The sequence below is a fragment of the Thrips palmi genome, unplaced genomic scaffold (genome assembly GCF_012932325.1).
Source record: "Thrips palmi isolate BJ-2018 unplaced genomic scaffold, TpBJ-2018v1 HiC_scaffold_7, whole genome shotgun sequence".
Classification (NCBI taxonomy): Eukaryota; Metazoa; Arthropoda; class Insecta; order Thysanoptera; family Thripidae; genus Thrips; species Thrips palmi.
The window spans coordinates 10,282,911-10,301,265 of NW_023144634.1; the positions used below are offsets into that span (position 1 = coordinate 10,282,911).

An 18,355-nucleotide genomic window follows, 5' to 3' on the forward strand; every position below is an offset into this window, starting at 1 on the left:
CGAGTCAGCCGCGGTCTCCGTCGCACTCGCACGCACAGCCGGGCCATGAGTGCAACAGAGATGGGACCTCGGTGCGGTTTGTACGTGGACAAAGAAAAATAAAATAAAATGAATGGGAGAGTTGGGCGGCGCGGAAGGGGAAAGCCTGCCGGCCTGCCGGCCACAGCCACACGCGCCCGGTGTGACCCATCAGACCGGGCGGATGCTGGCGAGGTCCGGCTTCGATGATAGAAAAAATTAAAAATACTCTACGGCCCTTTTACCTCGCCACTCCCGATTGAACTCACTTCCTTTCGCCAGGGAGTTGCCTTCTCGCTCTACTACTGCCCGCTCCTCGTGTCTATCTTGAATTAGGTACCAATTCACCATCGAACTGCACAGTCACTAGTAGAGGGAAGTCCTGTCGTTTCTCCTACTCGTTTCTAAACTTGTCAATAAAACGCCCGTGGTACGTAGAATGAAGGGCGTGGATTAGAAATTGAATCTTTTTAACACCTTGCCATTGCCCTGTCACAGAGAAGTCCATGCGGCAAATCCATTCCTCTGAGTCGTTTTCGAACGCAGCCCTACGGAAGTTGGCACTACAGTCTCGCAGTCACACACAGCAAGGCGGAGGAGCACCCGGCCGGCGGGTGTAAACAATAACAAAAATACGCGCACGATGACAACCTCCAAAACTGACCAGATCGTCTCGTAGACCGCTTCGTCAAAGTGCCCAAAGTGCTCTAGGCCCGACCGAGGTGCCGCTGATAAATAATAAAATTGTGTGATGTATTCGAGTTGCGGCCGCGACGCGGTGCTGCTGCCGCTGGCTTGCCGAGGCCGGGACGTCCGGGAACGAGACCAAGGAGTCCAGCAACACCTGCAAACGGCAGCCGTCAGCGTCCACGCCGTCGACGGAGTCTACGGATGATATGGAAAGGGGAGCCGTCTCGGCCAACAGCAGTGAGTACTCGAGTGCAGCGAGTCGACGAAGACGGAAAGGAGAGCCTTGAGGCACTTTTCTCTTTCCCTTCCAGCAGCACCTTGACAACTCGAACAGGGCGGCGTGCGGCTTCCACTCGCAGAGCGAGCGGCCGAGCGGCCTTGGCCATTGTGTCGGTGTCCAGGCCCTCCAGGCGGCAAGACTCATTTTCTTCCTCCGATTTTCCGGCCGCAGAGAACTTGTTTTGGCCGGACGGAGGGTGAAGTCCGGTCCAGCGTCCCAGTTCGGGCCAAGTTGTTTGAGGGGGGGGGGGCTCTCCAGCCTTTACAGCCTCCAGCGAAGGTAGGCAAAACGCGGGACTTCTGTGGCGCCTCGCGCCCCTCGAGCACCCCGTGTCCTTGTGCCCCTCGAACCAAGTCGGGCGTTCCCCCCTCGCCGCCCCTCCCTTCCATCGCTGGTCGGCGTCCAGGTCAGTGGAGGAGGAGGAGGCGGTCGAGGTTGTCTTTGGCGTGTGTGTCGCCGTGCAGCCCCACCCGGCCCCGCCGCTCGGCCGCCCGTTGTCCGAGTCTCGGGGCACTGTGCCCTGCTGTGCCCTGCTGTGCCCGTCCCGTTCCGCGCCGTCTCGGCCAAGCCGATCCCCGAGCCTCCCCGTGGCCGCCGTGCTCCGCCGCCCCGCCGTCCCGCCCGTCGCTCCGCCCGCGCCACTGCCACCGCACGCGTAGCGCGTAGCTCGCTTGGGCCAGACAAGGCTCGAGGCCTATGGCGGGCCTATGGGCCGGGGCAGCCCCGGCGGGCAGTTAGCAGTCGGCTGCCGTGTCTGGAAGATGGGAGACCTCCTCGACCGCCGTGCCCCACATGTGCTCCAACGCCTCGTCGGGGGCCGGGGCGGCGGGGGCGATGGTGGCGGGGGCAGGGTGTGCGTCCCTGGCGGCACCCTTAGCACCCCTGGCGCCTGTCGCCCACCCCTTGTACCCGGTGGCCCCGATCGCACCCGCCTTGGCCTCCTGGCCGCCTGACTACGTCCTGGATAGAAGAATCACCGATTACCATGGTACGTCACCATCACCCTGGAGCGCCTGGAGTCTAGGCCCGCGCTGGTAGCGTGTGCTCGCGACTGGACCCTCTTGTTTGACCTTCGTCTGGCGCGTGCCCTTGTCACTCCAGTGTCACCCCCGTGTCACTCGAGTGTCACGCACGAGTCGCGATAACGATGTGCGCCTTACTCCAGAGCTATTTGCCTTTGAGTCGTGCCCATACTTGTGCCAGGTGTCGCGTCAACACCTCCACGACTTGATAATTTCCTTTTAGTTTGGTTCATTCTCGGCAGCGTGTGTGTGCCCATGGAGTGCCCTCTGTCGTGGCATGGACTGGGTGGTCTGGTGGTGGGGCCCGGCCCGACCGGCTTGGGTGCACGGACCAGGGAGGAATGTGACAGTGTGACAGTCCGACAGTCACACGCGTCTTAATCGTCTGCCCTTCCCCCTCCCTTATCGTCCAGCGCCTCCCCCCCCCCCCCCCGCGTGTCTTGAGCACCGAGGGGAAAAGTACGCGCGCCCGCACACTTACGCACGGCTAACCCGGGCAAAACCGAAGCGTGTTTGTAATGTAATGCGAGGCGGGTGTGATTGGTGGTTAACGGTTCTGGGCCGTCTGTGCTGCCGTCAGCAAAACGCTCTGGGGGCGTGCGCGCACACTGTGTGACTGTCACTGAGGCTCGTATCGGCGATGATGCTTTCGACAGAGTGCACGCGGCAGCACTTCCTATTCCCGTGCTATTTCGATGGGCGGCCGGTGCGCGGCACGCCGGCAGTCCCGATGCCTCTAACGACACACTTGCTTACGGCCTCCTGCGGTCTCATCCTCCGAACGCGCTGTCTCTCTCGCACGCGTGGGGCGCTCCACGGGGGAGCGAGAGAGACAGAGCGACTTTTCGGAATCAGCCTGCAGACGCTGCCGGTGCCAAAGTATTGCTGGTTGACTCAGCCCGGCCCGCCCTTGGGGCCGTCCCAGTGCCGAGGTTTCGCGGCGGTTTGACTCACCCCCAGGTGTGGTGACGGAAGGGTTGCCGACTGCCTGGCCTTCATCGCCACTGCCAGTCGTAGGAGAAGACGCCTAAGTTTCTTACGCCCCGCCATGCCCTTCGCGTCCCGCTGCGCTTGGCCGTAGGCTGGGTTGCCTACCCGCGCCCTGCGAGGCGGCGCCCCTAGCGAGGCGCCGGTCGGCAACCCAACCGCCACGCGTGCCCAGCGCGTTGCGTGGGTGCTGCGCCGGGCGTGCTGAGGGAAGCCGCGACGCCGGCCGAGTGAGCGCGGTGCGGCCCGGACGCCCCGACCCGACGCGCATTCCTGGTAAAATGAAAGAGAAGGCACGGCGGGCACGTCCGGTGCGGTCCGGCGCCTCCGACGCGGCGCGCGACGCCGAGGATCCAGGATTCCCGCCGCCAGCGACTCTTTTTTTCCGTTTCCGCAAAAATTGAAGTGCATGCGCGGCGTCTGCTTGCTGACCTCGACGACGCGCTGCATGCGCTGCGCTGCACTCTGCTCTGGGCGGAGGAGGCGGGAGGCGTTGGCGAGCAACTACTCTTCTTTGACGGGGTACCTTTCGCAACGCCGCCACACGCCGGCCTAGCCACGCCGCCTCGCCGCATCGCCGCTACGCCGAACACAAGTCGTATATCCGTCGGCGACAACCCTCCCCTCCCCTCCCCCGCCCCCAACCTTCTCAGGTGCGCGGGCATTGGTTACGTCCAGGGGAGTGATTCCCAACAGTGCTTTCGTCGGCCTGTCTCTCTCGGACTCACACGGGACGCCCCACGAGTGCGAGGGAGAGGACTTCCACTTGGGATCAGTCTGCCGCCAGCGTCATGGGTCGCGGATTTTCCCTCCCTGTGCGAATTTGGCGCGCCGCCCTTGTGTGTCTCTCTCGCACTCACGTAGCTCTCCGCGAGGGTTCGAGAGAGACAGAGACTGGCCTCCTGCTTCTGCTTTGGAATGGGCTCGCTGCAGACTGCAGTGTCCGCCACTGTGCCGGCAGCCCACCTACCCGTGGCGGCGCCGCGCAGCTCCGCACCCTGCCCTCCCTTCCTCGAGTGGGCGGCCTTCTTCAGTTCATAAAACCTGACACTGAATCCACCCCCACGGCCCTGCCACGGCCCTGCCGCCGTCGGAGCACCCACGTGGGACTGGGGCACTCCTTGAAGGGGACGGGGCAGCGGGGCGCCTTACTGTTGGTCACTGTCCTATGTACTATCACTCAGAAGAAATGAGCCCGGGGATACTGCATGCGCAAGCGACTGCCCGAGTTGGCAGTCACGTGGGCGCGGAGTTCCGCCTGGCTTATTTCTATGGAGGCCGGCCATTAGAATGCTACTTGCCTCTCTCGGTGCGCGGTGCGCTATTTTCTTGTGGTGCCGATGCCGCCGCGTGCGCGCATTGCGACACTACACTGCAGTCTTGTCCGCACCTGCGTGGACTCCGCGACCGCCGCGCCACTGCAAACAATGCCAGCGACCGGACCGGCGGGTTGCTTTCTTGATTTGCGCGCCGCGAGCACGTGTTGGCGATACTCCGCGCATGGGGGGCGCGCGTGGGGTATGGACGCGGGGCCGCCGTCAAGCCAATTGGCTAATGCATGTGCCCTGTGTGGAGGATGCCCTTCGCCTTCAACGTCCTCCTTGAGGTGATGGATGGGCGACAGGCGCAGCAGGGCGACCAGGGCCGCCAGGGAAGGGAAGGGATTTCTGCTTGCCTTTACCCAAGCCAAACTCGGGCTGCACGGGGCGCGGCCACAGGGCCTCGGTGACGTCTGCGCGACGTCAGAGCCGCCCCGGTGAACGCCCTCGGGCAAACAGCCCTCGCGGCCCGGGCCCCGGGTTCGAATCCCCGCCTGACTCGCCGTTTTTTGTCGTCTTCCAGGCGCCGCTTGCCCGTACCCGCCGTCCGTGCTGGACTTCCTGCCGCTGCGCGGCGTGGACGCGAGCACGGTGGAGGAGAGCTGGCCCTGCGAGGTGCGCGCCTACTGGGTGCTGGACCTGCAGCCCTTCGTCGCCTTCGTCCGCTTCATCTACGCCTACTTCACGCTGCCCGTGGTGCTCATCGGTAAGGACCATGTCGCCTCTCGGACTGCCTCGCCGCACTGCGCCACTGACCCCGTTCCTCCTCTCCGCAGGCATGGTGCTGAACGTGTTCGCGCTGCGCGTGTGGTCCAGCCGGCCCATGCGCGGCACCAGCTTGGCAGTGTACCTGCGCGCCCTGTCCATGTCCGACATGGGCGCCCTCATCTTCACCTACTTCCTCGGCTACTGGCGCTCGCACCACCCCGCCTTCAACACGCTCTTCTTGGTGAGCAGCTGTCTCTGTCGCACTCATGGGGCTCTCCGTGCGGGTGCGAGAGAGACAGAACGACATACCGCTCTTCTGGTTACGCGAAATCCACCCCCTTTCTGATGCGTTTGCCGGTCGGCCTGTTTGGTGTGCGCAGAACAACGAAACCGTGTGCCGCATGCACAAGATCCTGGTCTCCATGTTCCCGATGACGTCCCAGTGGCTGCAGACGGCGCTGACGGTGGAGCGCCTGCTGGTGGTGTGGCGGCCGCTGCGCGCCAGGAACCCGGCGTACCCGCAGGTGGCGGTGCGCGCGGCCAGACGCACCGTGGCCGTCGTGTACATCACCCTCATCCTGGTGGCCCTCACCAAGTGGCACTTCTCAGGTATGGCCGGACTTTCGCCCGGGAAACCCCCGACGGTCTGGAACGCGAACGACGCGAACGCACAACGCGCTCCCAGAGCCGGTACATTTCCATTTAATCTGCCCTCACCCTCTCCTCGCCTCGAGAATAAATATGTCAGTCTAATTGAGCTGATGGACGCGCGCTGCTCGCCGAGCCGTCTGCGGGCCGCGGCGTCCACGCCGAGGGCGTCGTTGGCGTCGTTGGCGCGCCGCGGCCCTCCCCGCCGCCCGCCTCGCCGGGGCTTCCCTGGCCGCCCGCGCCGCCCGGCGGCAGCGGCGAGTGCAGCTGCACGTCGTCCACCACGAAGTTGTACAGCACCTCGCGCGGGTCGTTGGCGAACAAGTAGTCCATGTGGTTGAAGGTGGGGTGCGGCACCTCGAACACCGAGGACACGTTCTTGAGCCGGTCGAACAGCCACAGGGCTTCCTGCGCCGGGAGGCCGGGAGGGGGAGAGAGAGAAAGAGATTACGAGTGGAAGAAAGCACCGTGTTATCTACGAGACAGGCGGCGTTTTTATGCAGCTTTCATTTTAAGACCGCGCTGCTAGTTTCCCTGTCTGAGATTGCTCAACGTTGCGGAGCAGACGGAAGCTGATAGGGGCCATGCGACACCATGCGTCACCCACCGCCACTACCGAGTTCAGGACTCGAGTGAGACTTTCGCCTCGCCCGAGATAAAGGCATTGCTACTGTGGCAGTGTACTGACTTGCGAGCCGCTGATGAGGTCGTTGTTGGCGTACACCAGTGTCAGGGGCACCTTGATGGCGGCCAGGTTGTAGGACGCAGTGGCGTGGTGGCCGCCCTGACCCGCCCCCGCCGGGCTCGTCCCCCTGACGAAGGCCTCTGTCAACACGCCGAGATAACGGTCGGACTGATGAAATGAGCGATACCGTTCCGCGTTTGCTGCGTTTCTGATTCCGAACCGGGTTTCTGTCTCTCTCACACTCACGGGCTGCTCCTTACGAGTGCGAGAGAGACAGAGCGACCGAGTTCGGCATCAGCCTGATGGCTGTGTAATAATGGGCGATGCGGCGGAGTCAACTGGTGTGCGTGAGTGTCGCTGCGTGTCCCCTTTCTCCCATTAATTGAAAAGGACGTTACCAGCGACCAGACACTCGCTCAGATGGATGAGCGTCCTGACGGACGCGCCCGACGCGTACTGGATCATGATCTGAGGCAGCAGCTCCTGCCGACCCAAACGAACAAAGCCAGATAAAAGAGTGTCGCAAATAAAAAGAGTGGCGAAACAAATGTCGGCGTGGGAACGCGGCTCGGAGTGCACTCACGGCGTCGAAGAGGTCCGGGCTGTGGCCCGCCACTGCGAACACCGCCAGCTTGCACATGTCGGCCGTGGGTGCGCCGGGGTGGCAGAGCAGCGACATCGCGCGCGACGTGAAGCCCCCCATGACCAACACCTGCTCCAGGCCCAGCAGCTGCAACAGGCGCTGCGCCGCGACAGCCGCGAGCACCGTGCCACTGTACTGGGCCGCCCAGGGGGTGGGGTCGGCGGGGCGGTCTGGGAGGCCTTCTGCCCCCTCCACTCACCCCCACGACGTGGCCGTAGTGGGCCAGCACGCGCAGGAAGGGCGAGGCGACGCCCCGCAGCGAGGCGACGGGCCCCAGCAGCACGGCGTGGCGCACCAGGGCGTTGTCCTCCGGCCGCTCCGCCAGCAGCGCCAGCAGCGCCGTCGTGCCCAACGAGTGCCCCACCACGGTCACCGGGCCCGGCGCGTTGGCGTGCACCTCGGCCAGCATGGCCCTCAGGTCCAGCACGCCGTGCTCGTGGAAGCTGTGCCGGCCGCCGCACGCTCAGAGCGCCTGGAGGGTAGGCAATGCGGGCGCCGGTGTGCGGCGGGACTGCCTACCCGCCGGGCGCCTGGAGGGTAGGCAATGAGGACGCCGGTGTGCGGCGGGACTGCCTACCCGCCGGGCGCCTGGAGGGTAGGCAATGAGGACGCCGGTGTGCGGCGGGACTGCCTACCCGCCGGGCGCCTGGAGGGTAGGCAATGAGGACGCCGGTGTGCGGCGGGACTGCCTACCCGCCGGGCGCCTGGAGGGTAGGCAATGAGGACGCCGGTGTGCGGCGGGACTGCCTACCCGCCGGGCGCCTGGAGGGTAGGCAATGAGGACGCCGGTGTGCGGCGGGACTGCCTACCCGCCGGGCGCCTGGAGGGTAGGCAATGAGGACGCCGGTGTGCCGGCGGGACTGCCTACCCGCCGGGCGCCTTCCTCCCTGTCCCTCCGCCGTTTGCCGCTAATTGGTTTCTGCACGGAGACGCCTGCTTATCGGCCGTTCTCCTCGCGAGCCACTTGAATCGGTTTGGTTAATAGTTGCATCGGAGAGGGTATCTGCGCATCGCATGCAAGTGGCCGCAAGTCCATCGACCCCGCGGGGCCGGCAGGCTGCGACGCTCCGTCTCTGTCGCACTGCAGCGGAGCGGCCCACGTGGGCGAGAGAGACAGGGCACCACTTGGAAATGGGCACTGACCTGTAGTTCCAGAAGGCGGCCTGCAGCGTGGTGATGTCCCGGTGGCCGAGCGAGTAGGGGTTACCCCTGAAGTTGGCGAGCCACACGTCGTAGCCCGCGTCGTAGAGCTGCAGGGCTGCCCTTGCGGTGGAGAAAGGGAAAGGGCGCCTCGCGAGTCGGTATTCGAACCCGGGACCTCGGCGTGGGTGGCTTACCGAGCGACCGGTCCGGGCCGGCGAGCAGCCACTCGGCCGACGAGCAGAACAGGCCGTGCAGCAGCAGCACGGCGGGCTTGCCCTGCGCCGGCACGCGGTGCAGCACCAGGATGTGGCCGTCGGCCGTCTCCACCTGCCACGTCTCCGCCGGGTAGTCCCAGCGCTCCAGCAGTTCCACCTGCGGCGCGAGGTCGCGGGTTCGAGTCGCGGCGCCGCCGTCCGTTTTCATTCCTCTCGCCCTACGCACCGTGGACAGCGGCTGCGGGAAGGCGCTGGTCCAGCCGTCCGGGATGAAGAGGGACGCGGCGTCCATGGCGTTGTGGAGCATCTCGGCGATGCGGCTGTGGGCGGCCATGTCGCCGGGGGGCGGCGTGGAGGCCGCGGCCCCGGGGCCCGCCAGCCCGACGGCTAGCACGGCCGGCAGCAGCCAGCACGGCCAGGCTGTGCAGGGCAGCATGGCGCCGGCCGGGCCGGCACTGCGGCGCGCGGGGAGGGAGTGTGGGCGGGGGTCCGGGGCAAGGCCGACAAGGCCGGCAAGGCGAAGGGGAAGCTCTTATCGCACTGGGGCCCACGCACTTCGGGCCGTGCCGATGTGCCAGGTGTGGATTCACTGCCTATTTGCCGCGCCTCGTTACGTGCTCACTGTTTAGTAGGAAGTTTGCCGCCCTGGATATTGTGCCCCCAAATGATCCTTTTCGAGACCGCCTTGGAGGTGACGCGGTTGCACTGGGTGCAAAGCGAAAAGTGGTCCTCTCCTCACTGTCCACTCTCTGCTCGCAGGCTTCGAGCAGTACAGCGCCTTCGACTACCAGCGCTGCGAGCACAACAGCCACAGCTCGGTGGTGGCGGTGTACGTCTACGTGGCGCTCAGCACCTACCTGCCCGGGACGCTCATCTTCGTGAGCAACGTGATGCTGTTCCTGAGGCTGAGGCGCTCCGACTCACTGCGGCGGTCGCTGTTCGGTGAGCTATCCCGCGAACGGTGTGCTGTCGCTCTGTCTCTCTCGCACCCCCGCGAGACGCTCCTCGAGTGCGAGAGAGACAGAGCGACGAGATGCCTGTTCGGGGCCAGGCCCGGCTGACGGCCTGCTTGTGCTTGCAGCGGGCACGGCCCACGACGGCGCGTACTACAGCAGCGACGCGGCGGCGCGCACGCTCGTGCTGTTCTCGCTGCTGTACCTGCTGCTGCAGCTGCCGCTCGGCGTGGTGGAGACCGTGGAGCTCTACTGGGACGTGTCGCTGTACCGGCCGCCGTCAAGCAGTGGCGCCAAGCGCGAGGCCTACATTTTCTGGTGAGTCGGGGGTGGGCCGGGCTGGGCGCCCATCTGTCGAAGTACGAAACTCTTTCGGAAATAACTGTCTTCTCTTCGTTGCAGGTTGTGCCGGAAGCTGCAGCTCAAGTGGTCCCGCAGCCTGCTGTTCTGGCTGTTCCAGCTCAGCTTCGTGCTCAACTTCGTGGTGTACCTCAAGTCGGGCGGCCGGTTCCGCGTCGTGGCCAAGGACATGGCCTGGCAGTGGCTGAGCTGCGGCCTCACGCCGCTGCGCTCGGCGGGTCGCTCGGCGGGCCGGTCGCTGGTCTGGCTGCCGCGCTGCATCGGCCGCTGGTCGTCGGCGTCCTCGCACGCCGCCGCCTACGCCGTGCCCGGGGAGTACGGCGCGGCCGCCTGCTGCCGCGTGGCCCCCGAGATGACCACCGTCTCCGACCACCCTGACGTGACGCTGTCCACCACCCTCGCCACCGCCACCGCGCCCATGAGCGCGAGCGGCAGCACGGGTAGCTTCAGCAGCGACAGCAGCGGCAACCAGGCGACGCCCGGCGGGTAAGGACGTACTGCCTCTCTCGCACCCAAGGAATGCTGCATGAGTGTGAGAGAGACAGAGCGACTGTTGGGGATTCCTTCGTGCTGACGCACTCTGTGTTGCAGACTGAGCCTGTGCTGGCGTCCCGTGCGGTCCAGGATGTCCAGGCCGCGAGCTCGGACCAACTCGTGCCCGCACCGGTGCGCGCTGCGCCGCTCCTCGCAGCGCTCGCCGTCGCCCTCGTCGGCGCGCTACAGTCCTTGCCAGCCCTGCCGCCGCGCCAGGATTCACACCTGGACCACGTTCGTGAGGTCCGTCTCGCCGCGGCCTCGCTCGGCAATCCAGAGGGGCCGTGGTGACGTTCCGCTTTCGTGTTGCAGGGCCCACCAAGGGCTGCTGGGGCTCGGCCGCACGGCGCGGCGCACCTGCACGACGACCAGCTTGACGCCGCTGACGGCCAGCAGCGAGGTGGACACCGACGTGGACTCTGTGTTCGGCTCGCCGCTCTTCGCCGTGCACCAGCGCAGCCAGCAGCAGTGCCAGGACCTTGGCCAGGGCACGCCGCCGGGCCGGGACTGCAGGGACTGGGCGTCGCCGCCCCTGCACGACCTGGACAGCGCGGCCTACGTGAACCCCGCTTTCCTGCAGCCCCTCCAGGACGCTGGCGCATACCGCTCCCAGGACCTGCTCGCAGTGCCGCAGGACCCCGTCGGCGGGTCGTTCTGCGTTGATGCGTCGCCCTCACCGCAGGACTTCCTGAGGGACAACCCCTTCCTCGGATGCTTCAGCAGCAGCAACAGCTTCAGCGGGCCGTCCCTGTCTCTGCCGCACCCCGTGCAGCACCCCGTGCCGCTCCAGGACGTCCAGGACGCGGGCCTGTTCCGCAGCGAGCGGGCGCTGCACGTCGCCGACGGCCTGGACACGAGCACTAGGACCTTCAGGACCAGCAGGAGGCTCGAGCGGTACCTCAGCGAGCCGCACCGGTGACACGACGCCAGTCTCGAGGCGGCTGGGCCGTGTTGACTAGATTGCGTAATAGGAAGCGCGAGTTGCTGTGCGTGAGCAGGGCCCGTCGTCACTCTGTTTTTAATTTTATACGTATGAAATGATTGAAGTAGTATTTGTTGTTGTTGTTTTTGTGGTAGCTTACGTATACCGACTAGTTTAATTTTCGGCGGAACCACCGCTCCCTGTGATACAAGGCATATCTCAAGTCCCATTTTCATCGTCTTATCCTTTCCCGTGTTTTACATTTGCATGTTACTATGTGTTCATTTTATCGTCTTTACTTTTGTGTGACCCGAGCAGAGGAACTGCAAAGCACCTTATATGCTGAGTTTTAAACGAACATAAGAGTACAAGGAGTGATGTGTTATGTGTTGACGTGCAATGGCTACTGTATGTGTTGGTGAATAGATGTGTCTACTCGATGAGTATTATTAAATGATGCCTACGTCAGCACGGCGACTCCGTACTTCCTGACCTACCCCTTGCCTTAATCCTCCACCTGACCTGATAGGGTCGGGACCCGCAAAGGAAACTCGGGACAACCGGCCTCTGCCCCACAGTGTGGGTGCCGATACGACCGAGGCCAGGCCCAGCCCAGGCCCAGGCCCGGCCGAGGGCAGCGCTTGCCCCCTACTTCGCTTGCTCCCCGCTTCAGTGCGTCGGGCTGGCTGCATCCGGACGGTGGGTCGATTCGATTCGAACGCAGCCCGACGCCAAATGCACTGCCACTGGCTGCTACTGTGTCTGTGTGTGTGTGTACAGCAAGCAGTGTTATCTGGTATAGGCTTCCCTGCCCCGCCCCGCCCCGCCCCGCCCCGCCCCTTCCGGGCGCCCGCTTGCGCCCGCCCCACCACCGCGGACGATCGCGGACGGCGGCGTCCGCGTCGCGACGCCTCGTGGGGACGGGACGGGGACGCGCGGCGCCGGTGCCGCTTCAGTTTAAAGAACAGTTTTGAGCCGGGTGGAGCCTGAAAAGAGAGAGGCGCCTTTCCAGTGCCGCACCGCGTCGTGCCGCGCTGCGCCGCGCCTGGAAGGCCTGGCCTCCAAGACCCGTTCCGAACGAGGTGAGTATGGAGGCGGCACGGCTGGCATGGCAGCACGCAGCGACAGGCTTTACGACAAGCAGGGGAGCGGGGGCATCAATGACGTCATCTCGACCTGTCGTTTCCACGTTTAAATGAATCTGACTTGGACAAGCTAGGCAAAAATTGGCCGGTAGTGATGTGAAATTGACGGGCGTTGTCATGACTTTGGCTCTTGGCTCCTCGGAGACGGCATCAGAGTGCTGCTTGGTTTGAAAGGCCCGCGCTGCTGCACTCCGTGTCGTGTGGGGTGGAGGGGAAGTAGGGAAGTAGCCCCGCTGTGCTCTGCGTTCCCATTGGCCGGCCGAGGGCCGTGACCTATTGCGGCTTCTGCTGGCCCGGCTGGCGGCTGTCACGGGCCGGATTGAACTCAAGTTAAGATCAGCTGCTTGAAAGTGGGTTAAACGGGCCCGTCGCGGTGATGCTTGACACGGCGCAGCCTCCTGCCAACATCTGTACGTATACTCAGCGAACGCGGATTGCCGGCCATTACATTTTGCTCGTGTTTCCGTTCGCAAACGAACCCAGGAGCGTTCCGCCGCTCCGAAATACCGAAAACCCGTGGTGGCTGTCACATTCCCCTCGATGCCTCGTGGCTTACTTTTAGGTTTATTGTTTCGGGAGCGCAATGGTTCTTTGTCCTGTCTTTTGACCCTGATTTGCTTTATCCTGAATGGTACTTTGCTGAGATTTTATTGATCCAACGGAGAATCCAACCTCTAAATCATGCATGTGTTATCATTTTGACAACAATGTACTTTACAATGTGGTTCCTTCGATTTGCTTATCTGCCTTTTTGTGTTGTTGGGTGAGATAAAATTTAGTAACTTATTTATTGTTTTCTTTTTTTCAGGTTTTATTGTACTTAAAAGAAGCTGTTCTTAGAGACACACATAAGAAATGGATTCACTCAAGAAAACGGCACAACCCCCGAATCCTAGGGCCAAAGCAAACATTTTGTCCTCTCTGATGTTTACTTGGACATTTGGCCTGTTTTGGAAGGGGTATAAACGAGACTTAGTTCTATCAGATCTCTGTGAGCCTTTGGATGAGTATGATTCGAAGCAGGTTGGTGATCAACTTGAAGACCTGTGGAATGAACAACAGAAGAAAAGTTGTGCCAATGGGAAGCGGAAAGTACCCAGTTTATGGGCTTGCCTTCGAGCCTTCATTGGATGGGAACTATTTTTCTTGGCCTTTGGTATTTTTATTTTTGATCTCACCATTAAACTAGGACAACCAATCTTACTTGGAAAATTCCTTAATTATTTTCAAACAAACAGCACTGTTACTGCTGAAGAGGCTACTATTTATGCCTCAGGTGTAGCTGTGTCAGTGTTTCTACACCAGTTTGGCATACACCCTTTTATCTTTGGCCTAATGTACTTAGGAATGAGGGTTCGTGTGTCCCTCTCATCCCTTCTGTACCGCAAATTGTTGAGAGTTTCTATTTCATCCAGTGCAGGAGTTTCTGGTGGATATGTTATAAACTTGCTGACAAATGATGCGAGTCGTTTTGACTTTGCTCCCTTGTTTCTGCCTGATGCTTTAGGAGGCATAGTTTGTTCAGTGGTTGTGACATATTTTCTATGGCAGGAAGTTGGTGTGTCTGCCTTTGTTGGACTGTCGGCCCTTGTTTTATTTGTACCAGTACAAGCTCTTCTGGCCAGAAAATCATCCACTCTTCGTGAAAAGACAGCTAAGAGATCTGATAGAAGAATCCAACTCATGAATGAAATCATTCAGGGAATCCAAGCAATCAAGATGTATGCATGGGAAAAACGGTTTTCAAAATTGGTTGAAATTTCAAGAAGAAAAGAAGTTAATGTCATCAGATCCAAGCTTTACTATACTGGAATAGCCTTTGCATGTTCCTTATTTCTCACAAAGGTTTCCTTTTTCCTGTGTGTGCTTCACTTTGCTCTCTCAGGAAATGCTATCACTGCAGACAGAATTTTTTCTACTATTATGTACTTTAATATTCTGCAAGAAAGTTTAACCATTTACTTCCCAATGGCAATTCAAAAGTTAGCAGAATGTGTTGTTGCCATCAGAAGAATGGAAGAGTTTCTCCTGAAGCCTGAGTCCAGTGCAATAATGACTAGCCAGAGCATAACTGGAAGTACTGAAGTGCTTTTGAAGAATGTAGATGCCAAGTGGACAGAAGACCAGCAGTTCAACACCCTGGAAAACTTAAATCTTTCCATTTCTCCAGGAATGCTGGTTGGTGTTATTGGTCAAGTAGGATCAGGCAAGTCATCATTGTTACAATTAATTTTACGAGAAATACCGCATGTCACTGGAGCAATGAACATCCAGGGGTCAATTTCTTATGCATCACAAGAACCATGGCTGTTTGCTGGCACAGTTGTACAAAATATCCTCTTTGGCCTTCCTATGGATAAACAACGTTACAAAGAAGTTGTCAAAGTTTGTGCATTAGAAGAGGATTTCAAGCAATTTCCTCGGGGTGATAAGACCCAGGTTGGGGAACATGGACATTCACTCAGTGGTGGACAGAGAGCTAGGATAAATTTAGCTCGAGCTGTTTATAGAAGGGCTGACATTTATCTTTTGGACGATCCCCTCTCAGCTGTTGACACTCATGTGGGCCGCCACCTCTTTGACGATTGCATCAATGGTTTCCTGACAGGGAAAATAGTTATTCTATGCACTCATCAGTTGCAGTATCTCAACAACGTCGAATTCATTGTAATGATGAAAAATGGATCCATAAAGGCCCAAGGCACTTTTGGCGACTTGCAGAAATGTGGCACAGAATTGTCTGATTTAATGAAGACAGAAGCAGAAAATGAGGAGAATCCTGTCAAAGATCCACTGCAGAGGAGACTTTCGATTCACAGTACAGCTTCAGATGATGAATTTGACGTGCCGGAAGAAATGAAATCAAAGGGGAAAGTGACCTGGAGGATTTATCAATCTTACTTCAAAGCAGCTGGTGGTCTGCCAACATTTATCCTTCTTGTGTTATTCCTTGCACTTTCTCAAGGCTCTATAAGTGGTGGTGATTATTGGACTTCCTATTGGGTTGATCTTGAACAGTATGTATTTCAAAAAGGGAACACCACATCACTTCCTATATTGGGAGAAATGGACCAAGATAAATGCTTGTATGTCTTTGGAGCTCTGATAGCCATCACAGTTTTTATGAATTTGAGCAGAATAATTGCATTCGTGTACTGCTGTATGGAAGGCTCTAAAAGATTGCATGATACCATGTTTAATACTGTCTCCAATGCCACCATGTACTTTTTTGACAACAATCCATCTGGACGTATTTTAACAAGATTCTCCAGAGATATTGGTGTTGTTGATGAAAAGCTTCCTGGCACTCTTTCTGATTTCCTGGAGGTGGCCATGCATTTAGTTGGCGTTCTTTGTATCATCTGTGTGGTCAATTACTGGCTTGTGTTGCCTGCCCTTGTGATGGGTGTGATTTTCTCCTTGCTTCGCCAACTGTTCATGATGACGTCTCGAAGTTTGAAAAGACTAGAGGGCTTGTCCAGCAGTCCCATGTACACGCACACAAATGCTACTATTGAGGGGCTTGTCACAATCAGATCAATGCACGCATCGGTGAGTTTCTCAACCTTTATCTTGTTTATCACTACCTTGAATTGTTTCTAATTTTTCTTTAATTTTGTTGCAGGACGATTTATCAAGAGAATTTGATAGCAAACAAAATATGAACTCCTCAGCGGTTTTCTATTCACTTGGCACTGGTAGAGCATTTGCTTATTGGTTGGATCTTGTGTGTAGTGGTTACACAATGCTGGTCATCTTCAGCTTTTTATTTTTGGAGGATGACTTTAAAGGTGGAGAGGTTGGCCTCACCATCACACAGGCGCTTTCTCTAGTTTTTATGTGCCAGGTAAAATATTCTTTGAATTTTTTACCTCAAAATTTATTATTACTGCACCTGATCTTTTATTTAACAAGTTACTATCTGTTGATTTTAGTGGGCCATGCGTCAAGCAGCTGAAGTGGAAAACTATATGACTTCAGTAGAACGTGTTTTGGAATTCCACAAAGTTGAAAGTGAAGAGTCAAGACTTTTGACAAAACCTGAACACAATCTGCCTGTCGATTGGCCAACCTGTGGAGATATCACCTTCCAGAATGTCTGTCTCCGTTACTCCTCTACTGATCCTCCTGTGCTCAAGAAACTTAACTTTTTCATCAAATCTGGAGAAAAAGTAAGAAAGCAAAGCAATTTTAGAATGAAAATATTCTTGCCATTGCAAACTTAGAGCTTGTAAAATAAATTGACACCATGACAAACAACTTCTTTAATTCTTCACCAATATTTTTCTAGATTGGTATAGTTGGTCGAACCGGAGCTGGCAAGTCTTCATTACTGAGTGCCCTTTTCCAATTGTATCCTATTGAAGGAACTATTATTATTGATAAATTAGACACAAGCAAAATGGGTCTTCAAGATTTGCGCTCTCATTTGTCAGTTATCCCTCAGGAGCCTGTACTTTTTACTGGTATGCCTTTAAGTTTACATCCGAACAGTTACTGTCTAAAAGCTTGGTATATAAATTTTGTAATTTATTATTTTTGACTGGTTTGCAGGATCCTTGAGGCACAATCTTGACCCTTTCGAACAGTATAAAGATGAAGATCTTTGGCGAGCACTGGGAGATGTTGAACTAAAGTCATATGTAGAAGAAATGAATGGTATGTATTGAACTTAAATTTAATTCATGTGGAGCTGATATTAAAGTTTCATCTCTGGGTACCATTGCTTCTCTATTTGATCTGATTTTCTGTTTCCTATCATTTTTAGGTGGGCTGCAGTTTGTTGTGACAGAAGGTGGCAGTAATTTGAGTGTTGGCCAGAGGCAGCTTGTGTGTCTGGCACGGGCCATATTAAGGCAGAATAAGATTTTGATTCTTGATGAAGCCACTGCAAATATGGATACATACACTGATCAATTAATCCAGACTACAATAAGGCACAAGTTCTCAGCTTGTACTGTTTTGACAGTAGCTCATCGTCTTGACACTGTCATGGATTGTGATAAAATACTTGTCATGGATGGTGGCCAAGTGGCTGAATTCGGCAAGCCCCATGACCTCCTTCAGAACCCCACGGGGCTTCTGACTAAATTGGTTAACCAAACTGGTCAGACAAATAGTGCTACTCTCAAGTCCATGGCAGAGCAAGCCAGTAATAGAATGAAAACTCATCAAATTGAAGCTGGAAAATGACTTTTTCTTTGCTAGTTTATTTCTGTGTACCTTGTCAGTGTTACCCCATTTGATGTATCTTTTGACACTGCCCAGCTCATTCAGTTTCTTACAATGCAAGAAATTGTATCTGTGAACAATATTCCTACAGTATTTGCTCCTGCTCTTTGGTGTCGCTTTGTCTGTTATTGAATGTCCATCCCCGTAGTGGGAGCAGGTAACATAGTTCTTTTTTAAGGTGACGGTCACACTATGAGTCTTTATTTCTTGCCCACTTAATAAATTATAATTTTATTACCTTTATAATGTTAATTTTTTACTTGAATCTTCGCCTGTAACCAACTTTATTGGTACCTGATCAAACTTCCTTATGTTAGTATTAAAGGAGTTTCATTTTTGTAACTTCCATCATGGAGTCTGGTGCTCTAGAACTTAATAGTGATATCTTGTGATTTATGAGAAGGGTTCATTATATTTTGTTTATAGTGTTCAAATGAAAATTTTCATGTTTTTTGTTCCACTTTGTTCATTTAAATTATTAAAAAAAAAATCTGTTACTCTAATTTTAAATTCTTTATATGCTGAAAATACACTGATATTTATGTTAGATGTGCACTCTGGATTACTTAACTCAGCATGTGAAGCACTGCAGTTGATTTAAATTTTAGAATGTCGACATATCAGTCAATGCAGTACAAATGATGTGGAAGATGTACTTAAATCTTTCAATCTATTGGGACATTTATGTGTTTCTATTCTTGCTAATTGCATTCTTGTGTTAAAGCTCAGTTGATTTGCAATCAACGCTGTACACACCATATGTGTAACTTTTGTGCCTTGTTGATATGATGACTGATTTTTTTACATGTTGAATTAAAATAAAATTCACTTACCAATTTAGTTTTTATCAC

General features: G+C 56.8%; 3 protein-coding genes across 6 annotated transcripts; 2 read left to right on the forward strand and 1 right to left on the reverse strand.

Moving 5' to 3' along the window:
- The first annotated feature begins 588 nt into the window (after positions 1-588).
- Positions 589-11,598, forward strand: LOC117652555. 2 transcript variants are annotated; one of them, XM_034397566.1, is made up of 9 exons: positions 589-945; positions 4,840-5,022; positions 5,093-5,265; positions 5,405-5,633; positions 9,118-9,300; positions 9,440-9,629; positions 9,714-10,157; positions 10,263-10,448; positions 10,518-11,598. In XM_034397566.1, the coding sequence occupies exons 1-9, from the start codon at positions 915-917 to the stop codon at positions 11,122-11,124; spliced, it is 2,226 nt and encodes a 741-aa protein (XP_034253457.1). In that variant the 5' UTR covers positions 589-914; the 3' UTR covers positions 11,125-11,598. The 2 variants fall into 2 exon arrangements, with proteins under 2 accessions (XP_034253457.1, XP_034253456.1); XM_034397565.1 differs by lacking the exon at positions 589-945 and adding an exon at positions 1,703-1,976.
- LOC117652556 (lipase 3-like) lies at positions 8,178-8,651 on the reverse strand. The gene is made up of 2 exons (XM_034397567.1): positions 8,585-8,651; positions 8,178-8,515 (listed from the first exon to the last, which is right to left on the reverse strand). The coding sequence occupies exons 1-2, from the start codon at positions 8,648-8,650 to the stop codon at positions 8,204-8,206; spliced, it is 378 nt and encodes a 125-aa protein (XP_034253458.1). The 5' UTR covers position 8,651; the 3' UTR covers positions 8,178-8,203.
- Positions 11,599-12,073: 475 nt separating the features above from the next.
- LOC117652839 (probable multidrug resistance-associated protein lethal(2)03659) lies at positions 12,074-18,340 on the forward strand. 3 transcript variants are annotated; one of them, XM_034397993.1, is made up of 7 exons: positions 12,074-12,209; positions 13,081-15,824; positions 15,898-16,119; positions 16,208-16,444; positions 16,564-16,738; positions 16,827-16,931; positions 17,041-18,340. In XM_034397993.1, exons 2-7 carry the CDS (start codon positions 13,128-13,130, stop codon positions 17,463-17,465), a joined length of 3,861 nt encoding a protein of 1,286 aa, XP_034253884.1. In that variant the 5' UTR covers positions 12,074-12,209; positions 13,081-13,127; the 3' UTR covers positions 17,466-18,340. The 3 variants fall into 3 exon arrangements, with proteins under 3 accessions (XP_034253884.1, XP_034253883.1, XP_034253885.1); XM_034397992.1 differs by lacking the exon at positions 12,074-12,209 and adding an exon at positions 12,336-12,682; XM_034397994.1 differs by lacking the exon at positions 12,074-12,209 and adding an exon at positions 12,715-12,903.
- The last annotated feature ends 15 nt before the right edge of the window (positions 18,341-18,355 follow it).